This window comes from Bombus pyrosoma, linkage group LG12 (assembly GCF_014825855.1).
Source record: "Bombus pyrosoma isolate SC7728 linkage group LG12, ASM1482585v1, whole genome shotgun sequence".
In the NCBI taxonomy this organism is placed as follows: Eukaryota; Metazoa; Arthropoda; class Insecta; order Hymenoptera; family Apidae; genus Bombus; species Bombus pyrosoma.
Genome location: NC_057781.1, coordinates 1860016 through 1885586, shown reverse-complemented (window position 1 = coordinate 1885586; position 25571 = coordinate 1860016). Strand labels below are relative to the sequence as shown.

The 25571-nt window shown below is 42.3% G+C and overlaps 1 protein-coding gene across 9 annotated transcripts in view; it reads right to left on the bottom strand.

Moving 5' to 3' along the window:
• LOC122573412 (MOXD1 homolog 2-like) overlaps window positions 1-25571 on the bottom strand; it is a 174033-nt gene that overhangs the window by 26992 nt on the left and 121470 nt on the right. For all 9 annotated transcript variants that reach the window (XM_043739740.1, XM_043739737.1, XM_043739738.1 and 6 more), the window contains one exon: window positions 22136-22285. In XM_043739740.1, coding sequence (XP_043595675.1) covers window positions 22136-22285 — 150 coding nt within the window. The remainder of the gene's footprint in view (window positions 1-22135; window positions 22286-25571) is intronic.

The window sequence follows — 25571 nt, the reverse complement described above, 5'->3', positions numbered from 1 at the left end:
TGACCGAAAGTTTCGGTATATTCCGTTAAGATCCACGCGAAATAGATCGAGACGTCGCGTTTGTATGTTACGCTCTCATCGAGGAAACCGATCGTGATAGCTGTAAGTATCTGCACGTCTGAGACTCGATATCTCGCCGATTAAGCAATCTACTAATCTTATGATCGTGATACATCGACATTCTGTTATTTCAGCAAATAGCTGAAACATAGATTCAATTTACCGTGGACTAAGGCAGTATCGATGGGATCAATAAGAGTAATTTTCTTTCATCAATATCTACGAGTTCATGACTCTGCGCAGAGAATTTCTCTACCAATTCGTACCTTCGTGAAAAGAACCAACAATTACGATCAGTCTTGGTATCGATCCGCCGCTGCTGTTCTACCATGGATTAAAAAGTTCCAAGCTATTCTGGCTAAAGGAAACGAACGACGATCAACGAAATCGAAACGACTTAAAACCAGCAATCTCGACTTTCGACGTTCATATCCGGAGCGAGGAATTATGTCAAGTAGTTTTGTTTACCCGGCGAATAACAGCAAGTATCCGAAATTGCAACTCGCCAAGTATAACTAGCCAGCGGCGGACTAACAGCGAGACAAAGGCAATGAGCATTGGATACCCGGATAGATTGATCGATAGCTGAAATTAAAAGTGAACGGATGCAGACTTTATCCCCTCAATCGACGTAACGGTCTTCTATACAAAGATAGCCAGTTGAATATTCGCGTCTGCATGCCGCTAGGCATGTGCAGCTCTTGTATAATCGATGACTTACAAGACTTTCCGCTTTCCATGGCATCCTGGATATCCCACGGAATACACATGTGTTCGTCTGCGACCATGCTATTTACACTGGTCATCGTGAATTATTCGCAATCTTATGCTGACGTTTCTTCCTTGTAATTGCTTCATGTATCGATACGAAGGGTAAATATATGTATGTCGTATTCGTAATTACGTAAGATAAAAATATTATTAACGAATGATTCTACGTAAGTATTATTAAATTTAACTATAATTATGTATATACGTGTATACATTTATACAAATAGGATTAAACTGAAGTATAGAAATTCAATTCGATTCGATCGACCCGTTTATGAGTTAGAGAAGTTAATTTAAGTTGCAATTGCTGTATAGCGATGTTGTTGACACAACAGTTTTAAAGTTACGACTGAAAAGACGCTGGGGCTTCTATAGTTGATCCGTTTAATTCGTATTTAACAAGGAGGACGAGCTTAATAAGAATACACAAATTAGTCTTGTCGATTGTTGGAACACGACGAGGCCGAGCATGAGATATCCTAACTTTTGACGCTGGCTGTCTTGTCGACGAAATGAGGAATCCCCAAAGAGCAAGGCGTAGGTGGGGCTTGGCAGACGCTAAAGTTTACCCACTATGTCTCACCAGGAGAGTGTATTACTCGCTTCAACGTACACGTGGGTCAATATTAATCATTGTCATTAGTACAGGCTGCAAGACAATTTCGGAACAATGGGTGTCTGGAACTATAAAATTTCGTGTTCCCTTGTGGCATTTATACGACTGTCGTCCATCATGACCGTTCGTCGTGCCTCTACATTTTTATAATCAGATGTTATAACTGAAAAAAGACCATATTCCTTTATGGGATATAACCATGCGATTATGTTTTAATTCGGTGAACGAAGTGTTTGATCTGACAGATACACGTGAAATCTTTTTACAAATATTCTTTGAAGGGAGACGTTTCATCATTTTCAAATCATTTTTTCGATTTCTATATGATAGAATTTTTAAGAAAGCAGCAATCGCAGCATTGAAGGTAGCCAGAAAGTAAAGTAGAATTTTCTTCGGTATCTTCGAAAGGAAAATATCGATCGAATTAAGTAAAGAAATTGAATAATTACCGAGAACGAAACGGACACGATGTCTCTTTAAGGCACATGGTAAAAATAACTCTGGAATAAAATGGAATCTTCCATTACGGACCCCCGAGGTTCACGCGGGGGTTATCTAAGACCCCCACTGTTATCTTAATGGTACTTATTGTCTTGACGTATAGTACACGTTGCTTCCTCGCTTTGCTCTCTCTCTCTGCGTCCCTTCTACTTCTTCATCCCTTCCAATTTTACCCTTTCCACTGGTACGTACATTAAGCTCGTAGGGCTACGAAGGTAGAAGTAGAAGCACGCTGCTGATGCCGGTCGTTATCGTATACTGAAAACCCACCCTCTTTTCCCTTTCTCCATCTTCCTTCCCCCTACTCTACAATACTCCTGCTCACCCTTTAGCCCTATCGTGCCCCGTTTACCCCATTCCTTTCCATCCTCTCTGTTCTTTGCTTCGTAACCTAGTGCTGACGCATGCGTGCCACCCCGATCAGTGCACGTTGATTTTGAGGAAAGGATGTATATGGGAAAGGACAACGGAGGAAGGAGAGAGGAAAAACGAAGAGAAGGAGATGATTGGGTGTAGAAAACGAGGGAAGGCGGAAAGGAAAGGAAGCAAGTTCGGCACGTCCGATATCCGTGCACATATTGCCACAGCGCGCGCCTTATCCCGATCAGTAATTAGTCCGATCGTTTGCCAAAGACCGAAAGGGAAGGACCGTTGATTGCTATTAACGGCGTCGCTGATTGGGTGAAACTGATTCAATTGCCCCTAGCGAACTTTCCACGGTTGAGCCTTCGTTTCGCCTCGTTTTTTCGCCACTCCTCCCTTCTGCGTCACACCTTCCGTTCAATTCCTCGGTTTCGCTCGTTCGTTTGTTTCCACGCCTATCAATCCTTCGCTCTGCTTCTCTTCGGGGACGCTGTTTCATCGTTCGTGATATAAAGGGTAATAAATTGCGGACATGTCCATTGGATGGTTCCGCTCGCGTGTAGCCAATCGTGGTTTATTGTACCAGCGCCATACTCGTCGCTAACGTGCAATGTAAACGAACGTTAAAACTGCATCGCTATGAAATCCCATACCATCAGTCCTCTCTTTCTTTACCTTTTACTGTGTTTCTACTTTTCTCGCTACCCTTTAACGGCACCGTTGTTCGATCGAAGAAAATGGAAACGGAGGCTTTGCAAAGTTCACGAGCTACTGTTAACTTTGATACGCAAAGTGATGTATTTATCCAGCCTATAGTGTCACAGAAAATCCATTTACCAATAGACATACCTTTTCGTCGCGACATTAGTTAACTCGGTGAATTTTCCACTCCTGGCCGCGGTTCAATTTCCTTTCGAGAAACTCAGTTCCGCCCATAGAGTCGGGTTAATTTAATCGTCCGTTCGGTGGGAAAAGGGTGGAGAATCGCGAGAGATAAAACTGAATAAAAGAGAAACACGAACGAGAAAAGCACGTTCTGTTTGGGCAACAGGATGGAACACAACGCGGGAACTGAACGCAGCTATATCTCCGACGTGCAACGAAATCGCGAACGCGGCGCGCAACAGACGCGAAGATTGGATTGAAAACATCGCTCGATTCGATCTATGAAAATTCTTTTCGATCTTTCCCCTTTTCTATCTTCACCGAGCACGATTTTCGTTTGTTCTTCATATTTCCCTCGGTATTCCTGCCGTGGCAGCGAACGTTCACCCTGCGCGCTTGTTTGAACGTTTTCCATGTTACGGATAAATAAATTTCGAAGCCGAGAGTGCGCGAGGATCACGGGTTGTAGCATCCGGGTAAAACAATTGCCAAAAAGCGGAAAACGGATACAGAATCCGTAGATACGCGTATAGGCGAGCAAGAGGATCGAAGAGACGACTGACAGGCTCGTTTCCAGAGTATGGACCGAGCTAGCTCTCTCGGCAACAGGGAGTCAGGATTACGCGTGCACACAGACAGAGAAGATGGGAACTCGGGAACGAATACCTTATGGGCTTTGAATCGAACAGCAGCAGCAACGTAGCCGGAGCACTGCGATTGATCCAAAAGTTCCGTATCAAGTCATTCATGCGTGCCGGCCGAACCATCCAATCAACAGAACCAAAAGACCAGCGCGGAGTATTTGCCATTTAGCCGAATAAGCTAGCGGACGAGCAACAAGGCGGGAAAACATTGAAAGACCGGAAGGCAAGTAGTCGAAATTCGATGCAGCGCGTACGGTACTGTTCGGGTTCCATTCGAAATCGTTGCACGCGTGGAAGGAGGGGTCGGAGAAAGGCCAGAAGGAAGAAGAAGCCAAGGGACGAGAGGAGCATCGATGGGGGTAGGATTCGACGTTCGTTCGTTGGGCAAAGGGTAGCAATGACGCGCGGTCGGTTCTGCGTGCTCGTTGCTAGAAGTTTTGCAGACAGCCTCGATCATACACGTGTGTGGGGAAGAACGGTCGGCAGCCGTGAACACGGCCGGAGAAACGAGTAGTCCTCCTACAAATATGCGAAATGGTAGAAGGGATGGCCTGGAGGTTGGATAGCATCAGGCAAGTCGAATAGCGCGAAATAGCGCGGATTTCGTAGGAATGCTGGGATTTCGTGTATAGAGGGACGAAATTGAAGATCGAGTGGCGAATACCGGAAGAGTGGTTGCCACTCTACAGCGCAAACGGGTGTATTCGCCGCGCTATATATTCCGTCTGCAAAAGGGAAAACGGCGATGGTGGCCTTGCCTCGCCTCGCCTCGCTCAGTCGCGCGTGTCGTCTGGCAGCGTGAGGAATACCGGTAGATTGGACCGAGGAATAAGCCGCGTAATAGGAATGGAATATGTTTTTGCCTCTATCGTGGAGACGCAGCGATACGGACGCCGATTTACCTACCTTCCTGCTATTTTCAACCCTGATTGAATTCTTCGTCGCTCTGACAAATCGGAATACCGTCATCTCAACATGCATGCCCCCGCGCTTCCTGAATTCTTATGCGGTCGATCTAGAATGGTGACTTCGCATTGATTTAAAGCCACGTCGATTTTCCAATGGAAAGTAGACAGCTCTGTAGATCTGTTTGCGGCGGACATGAAATATTGAGAACAGATACCTTATTTTTGTATGTATACCAAGATTTTGTGTTGTTGGAAAGATAAGGATTTGTTGCGACGTTATCGCGAAACAATAATTCAATCGGTTAAGTTAATTATCCGATGAAATAAAAGATTGAAGTTCGAATCTTAGTTCGCGACATATCTTCCCTAATATTTATAGCGAGATAACGCTATATTTCTGGGAAGTTATACGAAATGAATCTAACTCTGTCATCAAGGATTCCTCCCTTTATTACATTTCTTTCTCTTGATAAGCTCGTTTCCGGGAATATTTCTTACAAGAAAAAGATAAGAATACGATATATCAAAAGTTTCGCATATTTCCAGGGCAAAAGCAGTGTAGGTCATCCCCAAGAGTCCATGTTTCAGTAAGAAGCAAAAGCTAGTACGACTGTGCGTAATTATTAATTCCATATTTCCAGTCGACACACTTAGCATACGAGATGAACGTTCCCAATCATCGGAACGAGATTTTTCTTGCGTGGCGCCAACGTGACCTAAATACGCCATTATTTTCCGTGGACTTTACGAGATCGTGCGTAGATACCAACGTTTTAAAGCTGCTGCGAATCCGCGCGCATAAATCGACACTATAAAAAGCTGATGATGGAGCCGGCTCGCGTGTACCTCGAAATAGAGCCACGCTGATGAAAGTAGAATCCGCGTAACTGAAACATATGAATCGCGCCGCGTTATTCCCATTGTCGGTGTTTGTGAATCGTGCGTTTCGCCGTTACGTATGCGCGCTTTTGTACAACTATCGCCCAGCTTGCGATATTATTTTCTATTTGCGACAGGATCGACAAAAGCCGCGAACATAGCTTTCCTGTTCTATGTGTGCACACGCGCGACAAGTTAGACGGTGACCAGAGACAGCTATGATAGCGCTTTCAGTCGATAGTTAGTGATTTATCTGTGAGAACGCGCGTTATAATAGACAAACGTTGCCCAGAATGCTGGAAAAACACGCGTGACGTGCCGATAGCCGCGCGTCAAATTCAATTCACATGTGCATCACTCTTCAGAGGTATTAAGGCAATCTATGGTTTCATATAAACTGTGACAACTGTCTTAATCTATAAACGAAACGATTAATGATTTCGACCATAAATTTCTATTCATGCAAAATAACGATGCAAAAATTCGTAAGTGTAACTACCTGTATAAGTTACAAGAGGGAACGTGTTGTACTAAGAATCGCACCTCTTAGTTGCGACAATATTGAAATCCAAGTTTCATTGAAAAGATTTGTATGAAGCAGATGTAAAACTCGGACATGTTATAAAACATATATATAAAATACGTAATGTACACATAAAAATTAGATTTTTAGTTTCTATTTAACTGTACACATAAGTTACAAATCAAATTATAATTTTTAAACAGTTCTCTTATCATTTCTGACGATAATCTCACTTTCTGTGCATGTTCTAATACTTATGAACAGAGATGTATATAGTTCACTATCATGCGAAATTATACATGTGGATACGTGTATTCATATGTATCGTGGCAGGTATTTCGCAACTTGTAACGTTATTAACGTAGCCACGATAAAGCCATCTCCGTGGCTTTTAGTACCTTCGCGCGTCATCGCCTTCCAGCGAATTTCCATCACATGGCAAATCAGCTCCGACACAAACAAGAAGTTTGTAGAGAAATTTAAAATTCGACAGAGAACGAGAGACCACGAGAAGCGTTTGTACGACGATGTTGAACGTTCGCGAAGACGATGAAATGAAGTGCCTGGTAATTAGCCGGACCGTCTGTTCGAACCGCACGCGACCAAAATCGCGCGATATCGCGACCCGTCGAATTATGAAAGTTTCCTGTTAGAACACTTTGCATAAAACAACATCGAAGTTCGCCTGTCCTTGCCAGAGGGTTAACAGCCGACCCTAGTGAGCGCGACACCGTGCCGCCACGAACGATCCACTTACTTGATGAACTTCAATTGAAACTCTAATCGTTTCTGTTCATGGACTCGGCGCTACGGCTCTACTGCCACAAGCCACGACTTTGCTTTTTTTCGTCAACCAGCGAAACACGTAACAATTAAGTCTTTAAAAGTTTCGAAAACATAACGCGATAATTGACCCGAACCTCGAATCGTATCTGGTCCGTTTTATTATTACGTTGAATTTCCACTATCGCCGATTCTAATTTCGTTACACAGTTTCTAGTGGAATGGAAACGTCTATGATCATGTGCAAGACATTCGCGATATACGTTTTAATTTCTTTAATATTCAACTATAATTTCGTTGCACTGGTACACACGATTAATGTTCATTTCTCGAAAAGCGCTTTATATAGGAGATAAATTCTAAAGTAAACTTAAAATACAGTGTACCATCATCATTTCTCTGTATGAAGTTGTCAATACGGTTTTTCTAAATGCGTCGTTTTTTGTTACTAGCGTATGTAACGACGATGAAAAGTATTGATAAATTTCACAAATATCGAAAAAGCAGGATTATTTATTGATGTTTCTTGTAAAATATAATTTTAGAAGTTGAAGCTCAAGTAAGCAATAGTCGATTATTGATATATCTATGATATATCGAACTTTACAGTCAAAAGTTATACATTGCACAAAATACATTGAATAAAAAATCGTACTCTCAAAATTTACGTAGGATTTTACAGAAAAATCTAATTTATACCATTACTTTTTGTTCGCCTATCTTCACATTGTAGGAGAACAAGGCGAATAATACTCAGCAGCGAACGGACACGTAATGGCGTTCGACTATAGTAAAGGTTAATGTCCACGTCTAACGAGTTAACCGAGATCCAAGAATCAGCGGACTAAATTCGAATCGAAAACTGAGAAATTCTAACCGAAGCGGCAATTACGTTTCCACGGATGATTCACTCTTTTGTTCTCGAATGACGGTTCTTTCCATTCTCTTGGCATACTACCATGCTCTGCAGCCACGTTCTATTACAATGTCTCTACTCGAAGAATTGATAACGGTTGCTTTATTATTCTGGGATCCCTCAGTATTGGTGAATCGGCCGCTTTTGTATCTCCATTGTCGCTATTTGACTTGCTGTGACGAAGTTAGAATCGTGGAAAACCAATGTTACATTCCAGATTACTCTGATAAACGACGGAAAGCTTGTTTGGACATTATACACGAGTATTGGACACCTGTTACTACTGCGCCGTGTTTTAGCGAAAAAGACTAATCGAACCGGGAACACACAACACAGTGTGGAAACGCCAAATGATGGAATTCGTGTCAGGCGTATAGCACGCTGCCGACCGCGAGCTTACGGGATTGCAGGGTCTCAACTTATATTAATCCAAGGATTCTGCGGAGAAAGGGATAGCGCTTCGATAAGCGCGTAATTCACGGGCAAAGAAGATTACAGACGAGCGCGAGCTTTTTCCGTGTCCACGGTAATTCCAAACATTACCTCCTCTTTTGGAAATTCATGCCGCTTCCAGGGAGGGTGCAAGGCGCGCGCGTAACTTTCACGAAAGCATTTTTTTAAAGGATACTTTCATCTTGACGGGAATAACTAATTATTAGCGGCTCTTTTTATTCTCGGAACTCGAGTTGTCTGAAGGTCAATCGAGTTGGAATTCAAAATATTTAACTTATGATTACTTGATTTAAAATATATCTGTAAGTTTGAATAAGTATGAAACTTTAAACTATTTTACTAGTATGCATTCAAATTAGAAATATTCGTTTAAGCTTCAAATGGAACAACCGTTGCTAAGTAACACAATTTAATTTCCAAGGTAACATCTCCTCTAATTTTCCATTAGATATCTCCCTTCAGTCAGGTTACTCTGATTCAAACGACATCAACTCTATTATTTTGTCTTTTATAAACACAGGCTTGCGCGAAGCCAAGCTGCTTGAACTCGATTAAGTCGACTAATCCAAACGAACTTTATCGAGATTGTGTTCATGTAATATAAGGAAGTGCTTATTTTTCTACGTAGTTATCGTCTGAAATAACCTATTTTAAAGCTCATGTCGCTACTAATAAAAATATCATAGATACATTGAGAATATTTTCATTGCCATTTCATTTCAAATTGTCATATATTAATATTGACAAATGACCTACTCCTGATAGTATAGTATGTGCGTAAATAATAAATGCATCTGTTAAAATAGCTGACCTGTTAAATTGCATTCATACCGATACGAACATCCTTCCTGGAAACTTAGTTCTGGATACTAAATATCTCACGTGTTCATGAAAAGTGTATGCTGCTAATTAACGATTAACAACGAACAAGCGGACGATGCAGTAACCGTATACACAAACCAGTAGAAAAACATGCTATTATCTATTAATTAAAATTTACATAACCACTAAGTTACATAATTTTCACCAATTCATTGCCCTGATTAATTGCTCCCCTCAGGAATACGGTCTCTAGATTCCTATCGCGACCTACCTGTCAGCTCGAAACGCTTTCGTAATTCTACCTCGAAAAACTCTGTAATGATGCGGATATTCAGTGTATCACTACGCATATCGTATCATAAGGTGTCTCGTGCATCAGTACTTACGTGTATACATTTACGTGTATGTGCATGAAACTCGTCGATACCACATACAAATCGAACGGAGCAAGGTTACTGCAATATGCGACTCGGTTTCTCAATTTCTTTGGCGCGCTTTCACGCATGGAATGGAATCCAATCGGTGACCCACATTTCCCTTCGATGCTCTCGTCGCCACGAGCGGATTTATAAGAGAGGAATCTTCGTAATATTCCGTCGTCGATTCATACAAACCTCGTCGATGTCTATTTCAAAAGAATTCCTACATCAAGCTTGAAATGAAAGCGGAGAAAAAGAAAAGGGGAACCATCAATAGGATAAAATAACCCAAGGTTTTTTTTATAGGTAGCATTGGCTTAAAAAGTTATCGTTCGATACGCAAACAAGGATTTATATAACTAGTTGAGAATCGCAGTATTAGTATAAACCACTGCTAGAGAATAAAATTATAATTTAATTAATTGTGGAACTAAAGAATAGATACTAGAGTTTTCAACTCATCACATATATTATAGATCTACGATAAGCGTATCTATATAGAAACGCCGAAAATTGTATCAAAAATAAACGAATATAAGAGGTCGCACCCTCTGTTGTTCAAGATCATCAAATATTTCAGACATATCAGTTCGTCAGTAAATCAAGTCTAAAATTAAACGAAAAGGAAGATGCATACTATATTTGTCTTAACACCTCGCCCCAGTTCGCGGTGGCACCGACCCAGCTTGATACGATATTCTCACGGAGAACGATATATTATGTGCGATAACCTGACTGCGGAAACGGGAAAGAGTTGTTCACCCGTAACTTAGTTCAACTATCGCTGATTCCAAGATATTTGCTCAGGATTACCTCTTCGTTTAACTTCCGCGTGCTCGAGGGGGTGGTTCGCCAGCGGTGCATGCGCCACAGTGTGTGCACACATGGATTAACGGAGGAGGAACGATAGCAGAGAGTAGGAAAGAGGACGGCCGAGTGAACGATAGATGGGAAGACAAAGAGAAAAGGAGAGGGAATAGAGGGTAAAATGCCTCCTTCCTTCCGTGTAAGTCGCGTCCTCTCTGGAACCGCTCGAACAAGAGTCATCCAGCGGAGGCCTGAATAGGAGAAAATAGGCAGGGGAAGAAGTTTTCCTGTGTGCAGCTAGAGATGAGAATTGGGAAGTAACACGCGAAACTTCAACTCGAACTCTATCCGGTCTCACAGGCTCGCAGAGGAAACTATAGTTTTACAGCGGAGAAAGATCATACTTCTGTCTGTTCTCCCGTTGGCTGTCTCTCCTGGGACGACGGTACTAGGTTTACAATTTACGTCCAAGTGAGAGTTTCACATTTCGAGAATTGCTAAAAATTACCAATCACGATCGAACAAGGGCAGGATATGGCAAGATTATTCCGGTCATTTCCTCCTTTATAATAGAGGATACAATATTTTCTTGTTTTTTCGTTATTATACAAAATACTACTAGTGTCTCGCAATGTCTCACAATAACCAACTTGATTATTCCATGCAATAATTCACAGTTGAATTTTGAGATATTGAAGCTTAGTTCAATCAAGTAGCTTTGTCCTAACCTGAGAAAACTACTTGTTCAGAGAAGTCATAAGAAAAAGTATTTATCACAAATAAAGAACAGAACGAGATACCTTTTTCCTCGAAGAAAAAGTTTAACTGCTCTAACTTGTCACGTGGATTACGCGTTCACGTGCGTCAACTAGCAGATTCGATTCCATTAAAAAGTATCTCCACCATCTGGTGTCACGATACACTCTGCCAACTCCCTAGAGATGCACCTGATCAGAAATACGAACAATTGCTCTCGTTTTCCTGGACAACGTCTGCTCGTTCGAAGAATGAAACTGCCACTTAGATAAGGTTGCACTTACGCATCACGTTACACAGTATACGTCGATTTCCGTGCACATACACGCGACACGGAATACTACGTCCGACGGTCGGACGTGCATGCTCATGGTTTAGGGATGCAAAGTAAGCTACAAAGTTTTGTTTCCTCGAGGCGAACTGCATCGTCGTACTAGCAGCAGTGTTTTCTAAAGAATACTAGCAGCGTATATATACTTGTACCATGACGTTTCTCAGTGTCTCTTTCTCAAGAATACCTCGATTACATATACGAGATTAAATTAACACGTACACGCATCCCCTTAAAAAATCGTTACGGAAACCGGTTTCCTATTAACGTGACTGCTTTCCTCTTTTTCCGGCTATCTTCAAGTTGGAATTTTAATGGCATTTGGGATTGAACAGACGTTTTTTTACGGTTAAACGCTATTCTAAATAACGTGGCGTTTTAAATGTCGCGAGTGCTATTATAAGAAATAGCAACGGATGCGTCAGAACATACAAGATTGCGGGCAAACAGGAGAAAGTTTAAATTAACTTGCAATATCTGGCGGCTGTTAGCTACGCCAACTCCGATCCTGGGCGCAGCCGCAGACATAATAGTTGCATTATCGCTGCCAACGGGTATTTCCTAGCTGGCATTTGGGGTCGAAATGATCGGACAGTTTAAACGTTCGGGCCAACACTTAATCGATCGCCTCGCGGTAGTTATCAGCCGCGCGATAGAAATGCGACTGAAGAGAAGATCGAAGCGCGAACTTTGTTCGACAGTTCGCGGGTAACTGTGATGCATCGATCGAAAAACGAAAACCAGATACTGATATTCTAGTTTGGTGGTTCTCTTTTTTGTAATATTTCGAGGTGTGAAAACTTTTTGCAAGTTCATGGTTAATCGGCGAATGAATTTTATACAATATGAAGTTATTTCTTTCGAACCTCCAGGTTATCGAATCACCCGGACAAATCTTTAGTCGCGATGAATCCTTTCTTTGAAATTTCGCACATATGGGGACCATCTGGACGCTCGTCGTTTTATTCTCTCGTCACGGCTGCTCGATAAAAACTTGGAAATTAACCCTTTGAAAGATCGTCCTTACGTATAACGCGACTTCTCGTTTCCGCGAATTTCGTCTACCTTCTTTCTTCGACCTTTTTTATAGTGGTTTATTAAAAATTGGGGAAAGAATTCAGTAAAAAGTTCAGTTCGCGCTTAAAGGGTGGACTGCGGCGAAATTGCTTTCGACCGTTCGATTATTTTCAGATCATAAATCACAATCACATTTTGCTCACGAATCCAGGTAAACCTCGTTACGAACTATAAACTTCCGCGCGTGGCTTTTGATGTAACGCCGCGATGTGTACACGCCAGTATGGCTACAAGTGAAATCATTCGCTGGATCAGTTTTATTAATGGAGGGCCGCGATCGCGATCGGCAAGGCTATGACAACCCCGTCAACTTCCGAAAGATTAATGTCGTCTGTGTATTGCGTGAGACATGTTCTCTCTTCTTCCTCCTCCTCTCCTTCACTCTCTCTCTCTCTCTCTCTCTCTCTCTCTCTCTCTCTCTCTCTCTCTCTCTCTCTACTCCTCATCCTTTTACCATTCCGCCTTTTACCACTTTTTATGCTTGGAACGAGAAACCAGGTCGGTGCCGCCACATTTTTGCATATAAAACCGCAATTAATGATAATGGAAATTGTTTCCTCGGCAAAGCCATAACGCATAATCGTTATAAGCCTGGCTTAATCTCGCCGTTCGGTGTTTCAATAAAGAACATGTAGAACCAGGGGGTAAGGGATTGTACGCTTGCGTTCCGCTGCATATTCGTATATTCGACTCGATCGCACGAGCGTAATAGAGACAGTCCAACAAGGGATTAAACGATTATTAAAAGATACTTACGGAACTCGGATTTCACTCATGTTTCCTAATCGGTCCTCAGAATAACAATGGTTAAGCTCTTACTGATAGGGGGTTAGAGAACTAGAGTGCAGTGTTGTTAATGTTAACACTTTCATCCTTCAGATTTTCCATCTCATTGATTTCAAAGTTACCACCGAGTAAAATATTCCATTTGACGAGATTTAATCACGATTGACCGTGAGTGATAAGAGGATTAATAAAAAAAAAAAAAAAAAAAATGCGCGTAAGCGTGAGTTTCGTAAGAAAGCAGCTTAAAATCGCATGACTGGCTCTTTCTTTGTGGGACGTCCCTTTTCCGTTGCACAGCCACCTCCTTTAAATACGATCGCTTCCGTTTTGCATTAGCTTATTTTGTATGCAGCTAATTTACATGTCTAACGGCCACGATAAAATTGGTTAACGCTGTTCCGAGCTTGTGAGCGAACGCCACCTAATTTAAGCTTCGGTGTAAGCAGTTAAGCTCCGTGGCCGATTTCGTAATATATATGTTGCTACGATTTAATAGCGTCGAGCTCGGCAAGCTCGCACGCGTATAAACTAGTTCGTGTCCGCGGACCGAGCTAGAAAAGCTTTGACGACGCGCTTTTAATCTAATTTTACGACTGCACTCTGTGATCGTTATCTCGCATCTTTATCCGTAAATCGTTCGCCGGTTTTTCGATTTCGGACGAATTGATTTTGTCTTCGTTGAATTCCGCACGAAACATCTATGATAACGGATTCATAAAAGAAAGAAACACTACCGAGTAAAATACATAGCAAAAATGATACAAACTAACATCCTCGTTGTATTGTGCACGTGGAATGATTTCGGCTATTTTTATAACTTTGATACTATTTAATATCTGTCGACGAAAAAATAGAGAGCGGTAATCAGCCAGCTGGAAAAAAAGAAGAAAAAAGGATGATGAAAGAGATATATTTTGGAAAATTCAACGCTGAATACCCAGACCTAGAGTACCTATAATTTTTCATTTTCACAAATTACGAATAATCCACTGACACGCTATATTCGCGTATATTTGTTTAGAAATAATCTCGTGGATTTTTATGCATTCTTTTTCCAGGTCGTACATCGCATCCTACATTTGGGACGCAATTCTTATAATATGTCCGTCGAATATTGATCTACTGCAGTGCAGCTATATAAAGCTTTTCTCTCGATTCGTTCTTTCCAAGGTAACGAGGTTTTCGCATCGATCCGCACTTTCTTTTGTAAAACGAAATTAGTGTGGTACAGCGAAAAGTACTTTTCCCCTGGATTCTTCTCTTTTTTCCTTGTCATTTCAACTTCGACATGTCATCGTTTTCAAATCATAAAGTGTCACTCGTCTATCTGTCAAATGTTCTCGAAACAAACCCATCGTACGCTGAAATTTAAAATGGATGTGGCTGAATCATACGACGACAATATCCTTGATAAAAAAAAACTCGGAGAACTTCCGAGATTGAATGCAATTGCCTGGTTAAGCTATGTACAAAAAATTGCATTGTAATTTTGAAGGAAGAAATGTTTCGAAACGCATCCGCTGCTTCGAGGTTCTTCCGCGCCATTTTCCTTTCATCGTTTCGCCAAGACGAAGCTATGGGCCAGCAATGCTTATCCAATTTAGCCCCAAGCATAGCGTCGATAACTTTTAGCTCGCGAAGGAAAGAAGAGCTTCTAAGGAAACCCTAGAGAAGTTTCGCCTGGTTGCAACCATGGCTAGTAACGTGTCCAACAGCTTAATCTTCAACTAATCCCCACTCCCTCTACCCGACGCCTGCGAGGAATTAGAGGTAATCCGAAACACGAGTTTAATGGCCAACTCCTCATACAATCACAAACTGAATGTTTACGGGCGCCCCCGAATCTGCTACATAAACAAATTTACAGCTTTAGTCGATCAGTAATTTGCTAATACCAGTCCCTTATACGTTTTAACAAATACTGGAAGAAATAATCATTGCAACGAGATATTGAAACATTTAGAAAACATAATGTTCGCTGTTATGTTTTTACTTAATTTCGTTCGATCAACCTCGATAAAACCTCGACGTTCAAGTGACACATTCGAATTACGGTTTTCCTCCCATGTAGCCGAGGGCCAATAGCAAATTATCAAAATTCCATCCGATTGCCACACAATTTCATTTAGAGGATAAAATAGTTTCATGGTTTAACTTTGATCCTAATTACTTGAATCTCGTTCAGTCAGTTTATGCACCCACGTTAGTCGCCTTCGTCTCCTCTCTATTTGCTGCACGCGATTTTAACGCACCGACGATCGGATGGAACATGATCGGCAGATTGGAAACGTTCGAAGAGAAACAAGAGATGGAACAATTCAAACGTTTTCTTTCTCCGTAATCGCGTCACATTCGAAACTTCCACCCTTCTCTCGGTTGGAACTTTATCGCGTCGTTTATAGTACGAACCGTGGTTGAGGGTGAACGCAACGCTGATTGGAACGGGATCCAAAAGACTGGGATTGATCGCGGCCATCTCGTGGAAAATCGCGTCTACTTGCCGCGTCGATAACAAAACGAATCTCTGGTCTGTCTGCCGGACTGGATTCTTCTAGGTAGATGTCAGTTTACAAGTTTTTGGTCGATTGGAAAACTTAGAGAACGAGGGAACTTCTTCGAACTGTCATTAGTTACCGAAGTGTATGTGTGTGTGCGTGTTCATAGTAGGCAGTCGGTTTCACTCAATCTCGTCTGGCTCCCTTTAACAAACATGTTGACAACCGGCCGGATTGCCAGTTACGAAAAATGGGGGAGAACAAGCATCGGTGTAATTGGAATTCGCCTCCCCTATACGATTACTTAAAAATTTCGACTATTTTACTTCGAAAACGATCACGTTCGTTTTACGCTCGATTAAATCGATGGCTTTTGAATGTTCGTTCAAGAAGATCTTCGATTGGCTAGGAAAGTAAGTCGTAAAGGAAGCGGTTCTGCATAGTGGAAAGCTTGGCTAAGAGGATTACCCTCCGATAAAATTATCCGGTTAATTTATTGGGATCGATAAAAAGTCAAGTCGATTCATTTACCGAAGAGATTGTACGATACGAGGCGAAACATAGACTTCTCGATCAATTGAAATTAAAGGACAATCCATTCTACGCGTAATAGCATCGAAATGACCGATTAACGCAACAATTCAGTCTCGGCTGCGTGACGGAGGAATCGAATTTCTGCCAATAATTGTCTCCAAACGTATGTAATCTGGCGCCGGAGGGCCCGCGGAATCTCCTTCCACGTTGATTCGATTTCCCGTCGTACCGGATAGTAGCTTCCGGCAAATCCCCCTGGCGCCCTCTGCTACGACGCTACGGATCCACCCAATAAGATCGTCAGCCCACCTGGCGACTCTCCCGTTACTCCACCCCCTTAGTCCAAACCCCTCTTCCCTGTCGATCCCAAAGGCATCGGTCAAATTCGATTTTCCTTTTACATCGAACCGAACCATTCGGAATAGCGATCAGTTCTAGTGCCGAGGGAGGACCTTATTCAGGAAGTTCGCGTTGGCTACTATAGAGCCGGCCAGTCAACCAGCCAGCCAGAGGGAGTGAAGTGGTAAACTAGATACGGCTACAGATAGGAAGTGAATAGAAGCAGAACGAGGTCAGCTAGCCAATCCCCTCTGCAAGGCACACCAATCTCCCCACCGCACCAGTAACGTTCACGTGCATATCCTCCAGCTAGCGTGAACTCTCTTCATTTCCATCCTCTCTGTTTTTCCGCGGTTTTCCTCCTCGACCTCTTCGTTTTCCATGCGCTTTTCCGAATATGTACGTACGAATCGGCCGATTTCTCCCTCTCTCTCTGCCTCTCTTCCTTCCTGCGTTTCTCTCTTTTTTCTGGTTCCCCGCAATCCTTCTGTATCCATTCCTTTCTCTCTCTTCCTCTTTACAATTCGTGCCGATTTTCCTAGAGAGGATATCACGTGAAAAAGAGAGCGAGACAGGAACATGGAAAAACCGGACTACGAATCTTGCAAAGTGGAAACTGCCAGTGACGTCGGTTCCATTGCCAGTCAGGGCCGGGTTGCATAATACTCCCCGGTCGCAAAATCCTTACCCGACTGCTGTTCCTCCTCAAAGGGGAACCCAGTTGCTACGTGCCGTAGAACTTTTGCGGTTTCTATCGTCGACATCCGACGCAGGAGTTCGCCGCTCGTTGACTCCAGCACGTCCCGCTGCGCCGTGTCGCGCTCGCCGCTCATCGGGAAATTTATCGCATGCAAAGGACCAAGACAGCATTCACTTTGACGGCACGACCCGCGTGCATACGTAAAACTGGATCGTAAATACAATTGTTGGATATTTATTTGTCCCGACTGAAAAGTCAACACAGGCTACCGTTTACACATCTTCTATCGTCTCTGTTCGATTTCTGTTCCATTTTCTTCCACGACACTTCACGACGCTACGTAAGTAAATATACGTATTACGCGAAACGTCTTCCAGGAATATTTACATTTCTGCGTGAGTCGGAGAATCTCCGCACGCCAGAGAGAATTCTGTATTCTCGCGTTAGAAACTCTGCCTTGGTCGTCAGGGTTCGTTTGCGACAGCACACCATGGCTAACGAAATAATTACTGGTTTGCATAACTCCGCTTCGTGCAACTCGCATTCGTTCAGGTAAACAAGCTTAATTATGAAAAATACATATTTCAATGCACGCCGAAACGTCACTCGTTTCTCCCTGTCATGACCGTACGGCCCACGTACACATTCGTTAATGAACTAATTACAAGCACACACAAGAGTGATGCGCTAAAATTACCGCCCCGTAAATAAGAGAGACCTCGTAAGACCTTCTGCTCCCTTGGCTACATCTGTGTCGTCTACGACGTAGTCAAGTTTAATTTCACGTACCGCTGATGAGACGGTCTGCATACTAAAGCAAAGGCGAGGCCAGCCGTGCAATATTAATATGCAATCGAAGCCCTCTTCCATGTAAGCCTGTTACAACAGAACATCGCTTAATTTGATGCTCATTCGATTAATCCGCCATGGCTGTCGGTAGAAATAACAATGGTTCGAAGCCTCGTACCGGCGACAACCCGTCTCGTATGTACCTATTGCCAATTTGCAGCAGCACACGGATACATGAGAAACGACGCTAGGTAGTTGTGCGGAGTATCGATAATTTGACACGAAATCGACGCGTACCACGACACAAATTCTTTTCTGTCTTACGTTCGTATAAAATAAGCTCGTATTTTGTCTCGACTACTATGTCGACTACGTCGATCGATTGTCAGATTGCCGTGTAAATACGTCTTCGCGTTAAGAATTTTACCTGTACGTATATTCGTTCGATGCATATAATTAAAATTTGTTTATCTTACAGTTTCCCATTCAGCAAATAGTTACTATAAGATTCTGTAATAGTAGTCATTGAAACTAACCTCGCACGTGTTGGCTTTCTTAAATACACTTTCGTTTGATCCGTCGTTAGAGAATACGTGTCGTAAAATTTCGTTTCCTTCTCGTTCTTCGTCTATTTTGAAATACTATTATTTAATTTTATAGAATTGAAATTAATACGATGAGAGCATATGAGTTCTTCGCGACGATGTCTCATAGGAAAGTACATTGTATTGCAGTTCGACCTATTTACTCACAGGTAACCCCGTGGCCGATCCTACCACAATCTCTTCAACCGTAACTTTTGTTCCAAGACAAAGAAGCCTGGTACGTTTCGCTTGGTGATTCAGCGATCGCCGATAACCCTGTATAAACGTATGCTGTAACAAACCTCGCTGGTCCGTTTAAAGTATCTCGATCCACCTACGGATTCAGCGGTGCCTTCCGCGAGAGCCACCACGTTACCGGTTAGGGTCGTCCTACGAGGCGAACGTGACACGTAAAAATATCATGTAGGGTACCGATACGTCACGCGATCAGATAAAAGAAAAGGGGAGCTGACTTCGTCGTTTGTCGTCCCGATACAATCTCGACCCGCGGTGGCTCGTTTTATTTTTGCACCCAAGTATTTTGATGACTCAACTGCTAGATGGACATTCCTGCGGTCACTGCATTCGCCATGTTCAGTTTCCTCGCAACGGATTCTCGAGATCGAGATCGCGAAGTAGCCACCGTCTGTTTCTTCTAAATTCTGTTTAGCGACTACGTGGAAAAGATCGGACTGAGCGACAACGAAATTCTGAAATCTTCATCTACATAATATAGACTTCCTCGAGTTCTCAGGATCGACAAACCGATTTACTTTGTTCGTGTGCAGTTATTCAGTAGAATTTTGAACAGTTGTTCCGACTAATTAATTTGTACACTCGAGTCCTTAGAATCGGTAAGCAGCTGGGTTGGTTCGTCTCTTCAATTTTTCTTATCCAAAGTAGAATAAACAGATGTTAAAGTAATTTTGTTCTCTACGAAAACGATGTGTAATTACTCTATTGACAAAGCAATCCTATTTCGCGAGTCTTGAGACGCACACCGTCCAATCCAGAGAAATTCCTCCGTGTCAACGTGTCAGCGTTTCTCACTGACTTCGCTTCGTTCCCTGCTAATATTTGCGTTCCACGCGTCAATTATTTACGCGAACACAGAAAGCGAATATTCATCGTCCGTCGAGTCGTTGCCAGACTTGGTACATGCATGTTCCCCGTGACATTGCCACGCAAAACATAAACCGTGCAATTATTTCCAAAGTTCGTGATCGTTTTATAGTCGCCTCGGGTTTTACGAGTCTACGTATGGGTACTAGGGCTAGCGCGAAACAACCTTGAATGAAAATGTGGACAGAGGAAACGTTCAATTACCGTTTTCATGTTACTGGCCCTTAAACGACAATTAGTAATACGTAATTATACGCGTTCATCGACTAATTCGTTCGACAAGCTTGTAACTTCTCTAAGACTAATTAAGTCCATCTCGTCCTATGTCTTTGCTAATTAGCTTGTCTTTATCCATTAATAGTATTTTCCCTAAGATGCGTCCCTCGTTGAAGCAATAACGAGGAACTTTTCGTCCGTTGTTGCCGCATGTTTCAAACAATTTTGATCGCGGTTCCAAAGCGACATTTGTTCCTAGCAACGAGTTCTATGAAACAATCAACAAATATGCTTCGAAGGAACATTTGTTTCTGTCGCGACGTGCTTCACGTATTTCTTATTTGTCCTTAATCTCTAGCGCTTTGAGTAGAAACAGGCAACAAGCAGCAACTTTCTCAAGAAGCGTGGAAAATCGACAAAATATTCGTCATCGTTGCTTCGGCAAAGACGTAGCTTTAGGCTTATGTTTGAAAATAGACTGAAGATTGCAGAAGACATAACTGCATATCAATAGCGATATTAGCTATGCGACCAGTCCCTCGAAAGCACACCGTGGTTCAACGCAAAACGTCCGCTGCCCTGCTACACTGCCATAAATTTCTAGGCTGTATGTACAAAGTTAGAGCGAATCGCAACACGCGTGTAATATCTTCTATTAAAGTTGAAGCCGCGGTACCAACCGATTAAACGGCTCTATCATGGCTCGATCTATTTCTGAGTTAATTACTGGCGAAATAAAGAACTAGGTCGACTTGGTCGTCCTATTCCGCCGCGTGGAATTCAGGGAACGAAGGCTGCCTGATGATAACGAGTCTTTGAATTTTCACCGGCCTATGTTAATATCTCCTCCTTCTCTACTCCCCTCTTTGGCTCGCTAATGATTCTGCATACCGCCCACGACTTTCCGTAACGCCGACGCACTACTTCGTTCTCGTTAGCCGACCGTGAACCGTCGTGAAATTCCTGACACTTTTGCTGCCGCTACGCCGCGTATTTGCTACCCGTAATGTCGGTTAATTAACGTTAATTGCGACGTGTAATGAATCGCGCTCGTATTTCCACGATTTCCCATTGTCGGACGCTACTGCGGCGATTCTATGTCGCGCCGTCGCCTCGCGTTAATTTCTACCTTGCGATAATTCTAATCACTCGTATTGAGATAAATATTTTTGAATATCGCGTTTAGATCATGTCCGATTCAATCGCATTTTCCTATCATTAAGCACTTTCACTTTTCACAGTGAAAAAAAACAAGAGTGAAACAATCACTATTGATATGTGTGATTTCTCGTTTCAAGATTTCTCGTTTGAAGAATAAAAATGGTTTTTAATATGTAACTAAGTAAGTTTCGTTATTTATAAAAAGGACGCACTACCAACCTGTAATTATGGCCAAATATCTGCTATATATTAATTACCATATTAAAAGTAATATCGTAAAAACAGATACATGAAATTACATTTCTAGCTTAATAAAAACCTCAGTAAATATAGCTAAATGCATAAACTTTGAGTGACTGCAAAAGCAACAAATCTGAATCTTACGTAAGATCATATTAGAAATGCTTTAACGATCACACGGCAGTTCTAGATTAGTAGCGCTTTAAAAAATGTAATTTATATCATCAAGCAATATATGTATTTGAACGTTGTAAAATACCAGGTTTTCACGATAAATTTACGGCGAAATGACACGGACGGTTAATATCGATTCGTGATTCTGTTTTTGTACAGTCCGGTGACGGTATGTAAACGCGAGACAGTTACGAAATTGACGGCAATTTTGCAGGATCGCGATATTAAGTACTTCGATCGTGATGTATACCCATACGCTTGCCATTCCAGCAGAAGGGATTAATTATTTAGCGCGCCGTATATAGCTGCGGTGCTCAATTTCCTAAAGAACCGCGATAAATAATTCCTCCTCGGCTGGCTGGCATCATGCTCAACTGTTCAATTTTTCTCGTAAATCTGTCAAACGATCCTCAGGCGAGCACTTGGCGCGCTACGCGAAATTATCTTTCACGCCGGAAGCCATATAAATCAAACCACCTACCGTGATCTTGAGGTCCCGCGGGTCGCACGTATCGTATCGTCTGCTGAAACGAAGAACTGTGTGCGTCTTGTTCTCGTAACCCAGTAGCAGAGAATAGTCTTGGCTGGAGTCCATCTGCGGATCCTTGCTAGAATTCTTCACGTGTCGATCCTGAAAAGAGTAGCAATTTTCAGTTAAACTCCTTATCCATCAAATAGTAAAAACGTTAGAATAATTTATAAAGAAGATTGAAGTCATTCCCGAGAAGAACTTTTACAGAAGAACAAATTCTATCGAACAAGCTTTTCCAAGCTCTCAAGTAATGCTAACTAACTAACTAACTAACTAACTTCATTTAAGGTTCAGTAGTTTAAAATCCCATTTTGAACTTTGCACAAAATAATCAAGCTTGACGTATGTTACAAGAAACCATTAGCCTTTGACCTAATAACGAAAGAATGAGGAAATATTGTGTAGCCACATTAACTGCAATCAGAGAAAATGTTAGAAACGAGAAAATTATTCGAACAAATCAACCATGAGATTGTTTGTATCATTTACTCATTTTTCTATATCTATTTTCAAACGTAAATTACAAAGCAAATTGCGAAGCTTGAGTCAAGTACCTTTCTGAATCAAATAACTCTACCTTATCCTATACTTTCTCGTACTCGAACTTTTCGCACGTTCCATACATCAGACATCAACCGAATCTCTCATTAATAACGTTGAATCACTCCAGTTTCTTGCGTGGCTTCTTATCCCCGTTCTATTCACCAACGCAGAAAGATATCAAAGCTTCCGAACGAGACAAGAGACAACCGTGCTACCAGGCAAAGTCCGCAGGGAACAGGAGGAATGAAACTATTCGCCGCGCCGTCTTTTTCACCGATCACCTTTTTTACACGGGGCCGACGCGTTTCGAAAGCGACACACCTACCACCGAACACCTACCACCTGAGCGACGTAGCCGGCGAGTTAGTTAACCATCCCATGGTGGCACTGCGAGCACCGTAGGGACCGAAGGCAAGTTTTTTTGCGAGAATTCCTGGTCACCGCCTCGATATAATTATCCGCGGTTCGTGTCGGCCGAAGACGCGCTGCCTGCGACGCCTTCCAACGCCATTGTTCGCTGGTGGACCACTACTCGACTACTTTTTTCTTTCCCGTTTCGGCGAGCTTTATTAGAATTTAATTTACCAGCCACGTGAACCGGCCGGTACCTGCGTAAACGTGTGCCGTGATCTCGAACGAGTCACGCGTGTTATGCTTCTGGCCTCCTTTTGTCCCGACATTCTTCGACTCGCCATTTGTCTCACCTGCAAGCCAGATGGAAGCGTACACGGGAACGAAAATACAGTGTACAAAGAGGTAGAAAGAAAAGGAAAGTAAAACGGAGAGGGGAAAAAAGAAGGGAAGAACTGGAGAATATCCATTTATGTTATCCTCGACGCGTGAAAGATTCGAGCTAACGTGGCAACTGTAGCCTGTTCTGATTGGATATAAAATATAAAACGTTTGCAATAAAAAATTTAGCGGGCGGGCACATGCGTGAGGGAGCCGGATGGCAAAAACAAGAAATTGTTTTAGCGATAAAAAAAAAAAGCCGGGCGCAGGTGTAGGAACTCAGGAAAAGAACGATATTGTCAAAGTTACTTAGCGTAGCAGACGGTGCTCGTTTCGACTCTTATAGATTTCTAGCACGCCCAGATTTTTATTAACGATCTGGTCAACCTTCCCGCTTTTTCTCTTCTCTCGTTCTTTACTTTTCTCCTTCGTTACTCTTTTTCGATCTTCTTACATCTTTCTTTCCTTTCTTGTCTTTCCGCTATCAGCATTTGCAATGGACATGGAACTGCTTTAAAATGTAATGCAGTGAATCTAGGAGAAAATTCGAATTCCTGGAAGAAACAAGAACCATTCTTTCGCTTTGAGAACGCGACGATCGTGCTTTGAAAAGCTCAGTCCGATATTGCCTTCGCGCTTAGCGTGAAGGCTTCCAAGCGAAACAGAGAGAAGAGGACAGGAAGGGTCTTGTGCACGCTGATAGCTAACAACTACCCTCTTTTGTCTCAGCACGCGGGGAATCCGCGTCGTTCGGAATAAGACACTATGGAATTTAAACTGGCTCGACTATAACGTTACTCTTTATTGCCAGCTTAGCGTCGTTTTAATCTTCCATTGCAACACCACACCAAAAGAGAACACAATCCGCTATACATATACTGCCAGAAACTTTACCTCTTCGTATATATCGTATACTATTTAATTTTCAAGAATAATCACGAGACTCGACGCGTATTTTATCTCTTAAAACGCCATGATGAGGTACCACAAACCTGAATCGAGAAAGACCTGAGAAACCGCAACAGTTCGTAAGTCAAGAAAAGTATCTGCGGCCGAGTAATAAATATTTTCCACTGTCGTCTCGCGTAACTTCTTCAATTTCCGCCGTCACATCGGAAATGGGAAGCATATTTTTTCCTCTCCTCGGTAACCCCTACTGGCAGTCGTCACACGACCGATCGGAAAATCGGACTTTCCTCCTTCATGTTACTCTTATACTCTCTCTTTGCTGCATCGTGTACAGCTTATACTTGCACGATATCTCTTCTTACAGTTCTCGATTCGAAGACTCACAGAGGTTACTGTTGCGTTCGAAGTACGTGCTGAACGACAGAAGCAAATCAGATCGAACCAACCACGATTGTAAACCCGTCAATGTGTACTAGCTTTCCTCTTGCGAAGCACACGAAGAGCAGAAAGGAAGAGTGAAAAGGGGAACACTGAGAGTATGCAGAAAACATGGTTCTCATCGGTGAAAATAGTTCGCTAGCGAAACGAGTGTTCCGTTTCCGTGAGTGTCCCCATGCACCGCAATTGTCTTCTTGTCCCACCAGCCATTGTACCGACTGTTTATTGCTATTCACGTATGAGCGCGGTTGATACCGCGGAACGTTGCATATTACCGCGAAAGAATGGCGAACGATGAGTGGCAAGTGTTCCGCAATTATACGAATTATGTCTGCGCCATTCAGAGGTCCGACAATGCCTCCTCCATACATTTAACTGCACCGATTTAAATGAATATTTCAACTTCTGTTTCGATTAGTCGGTTTTTCAAACGAACCACCGCTCTTTTGGATACGTATCAATGTATTTGATGATGATTTTTATTATACCAATATGTATCGAGGACAGTATTTTACCTACAGTATTTTTTATTTAAAGTATTTATTATTTACAGTACTTTAGAACATGATTTTTTAAATCAATATTTCTTTTTATTAGTGACGACTAAAGAATTTCTCTTCAAGAGCTCGCGAAAGTTTCTAAGAAACGTTTTATATATCCTCTTGCATGCAACGTTCAACTCTGCTCATGCGTTTACATTTTACACACACTGCCCCATGGAAGTATTGAAAAAATCAGAAAGTGTACGCTGTTATAATACGTT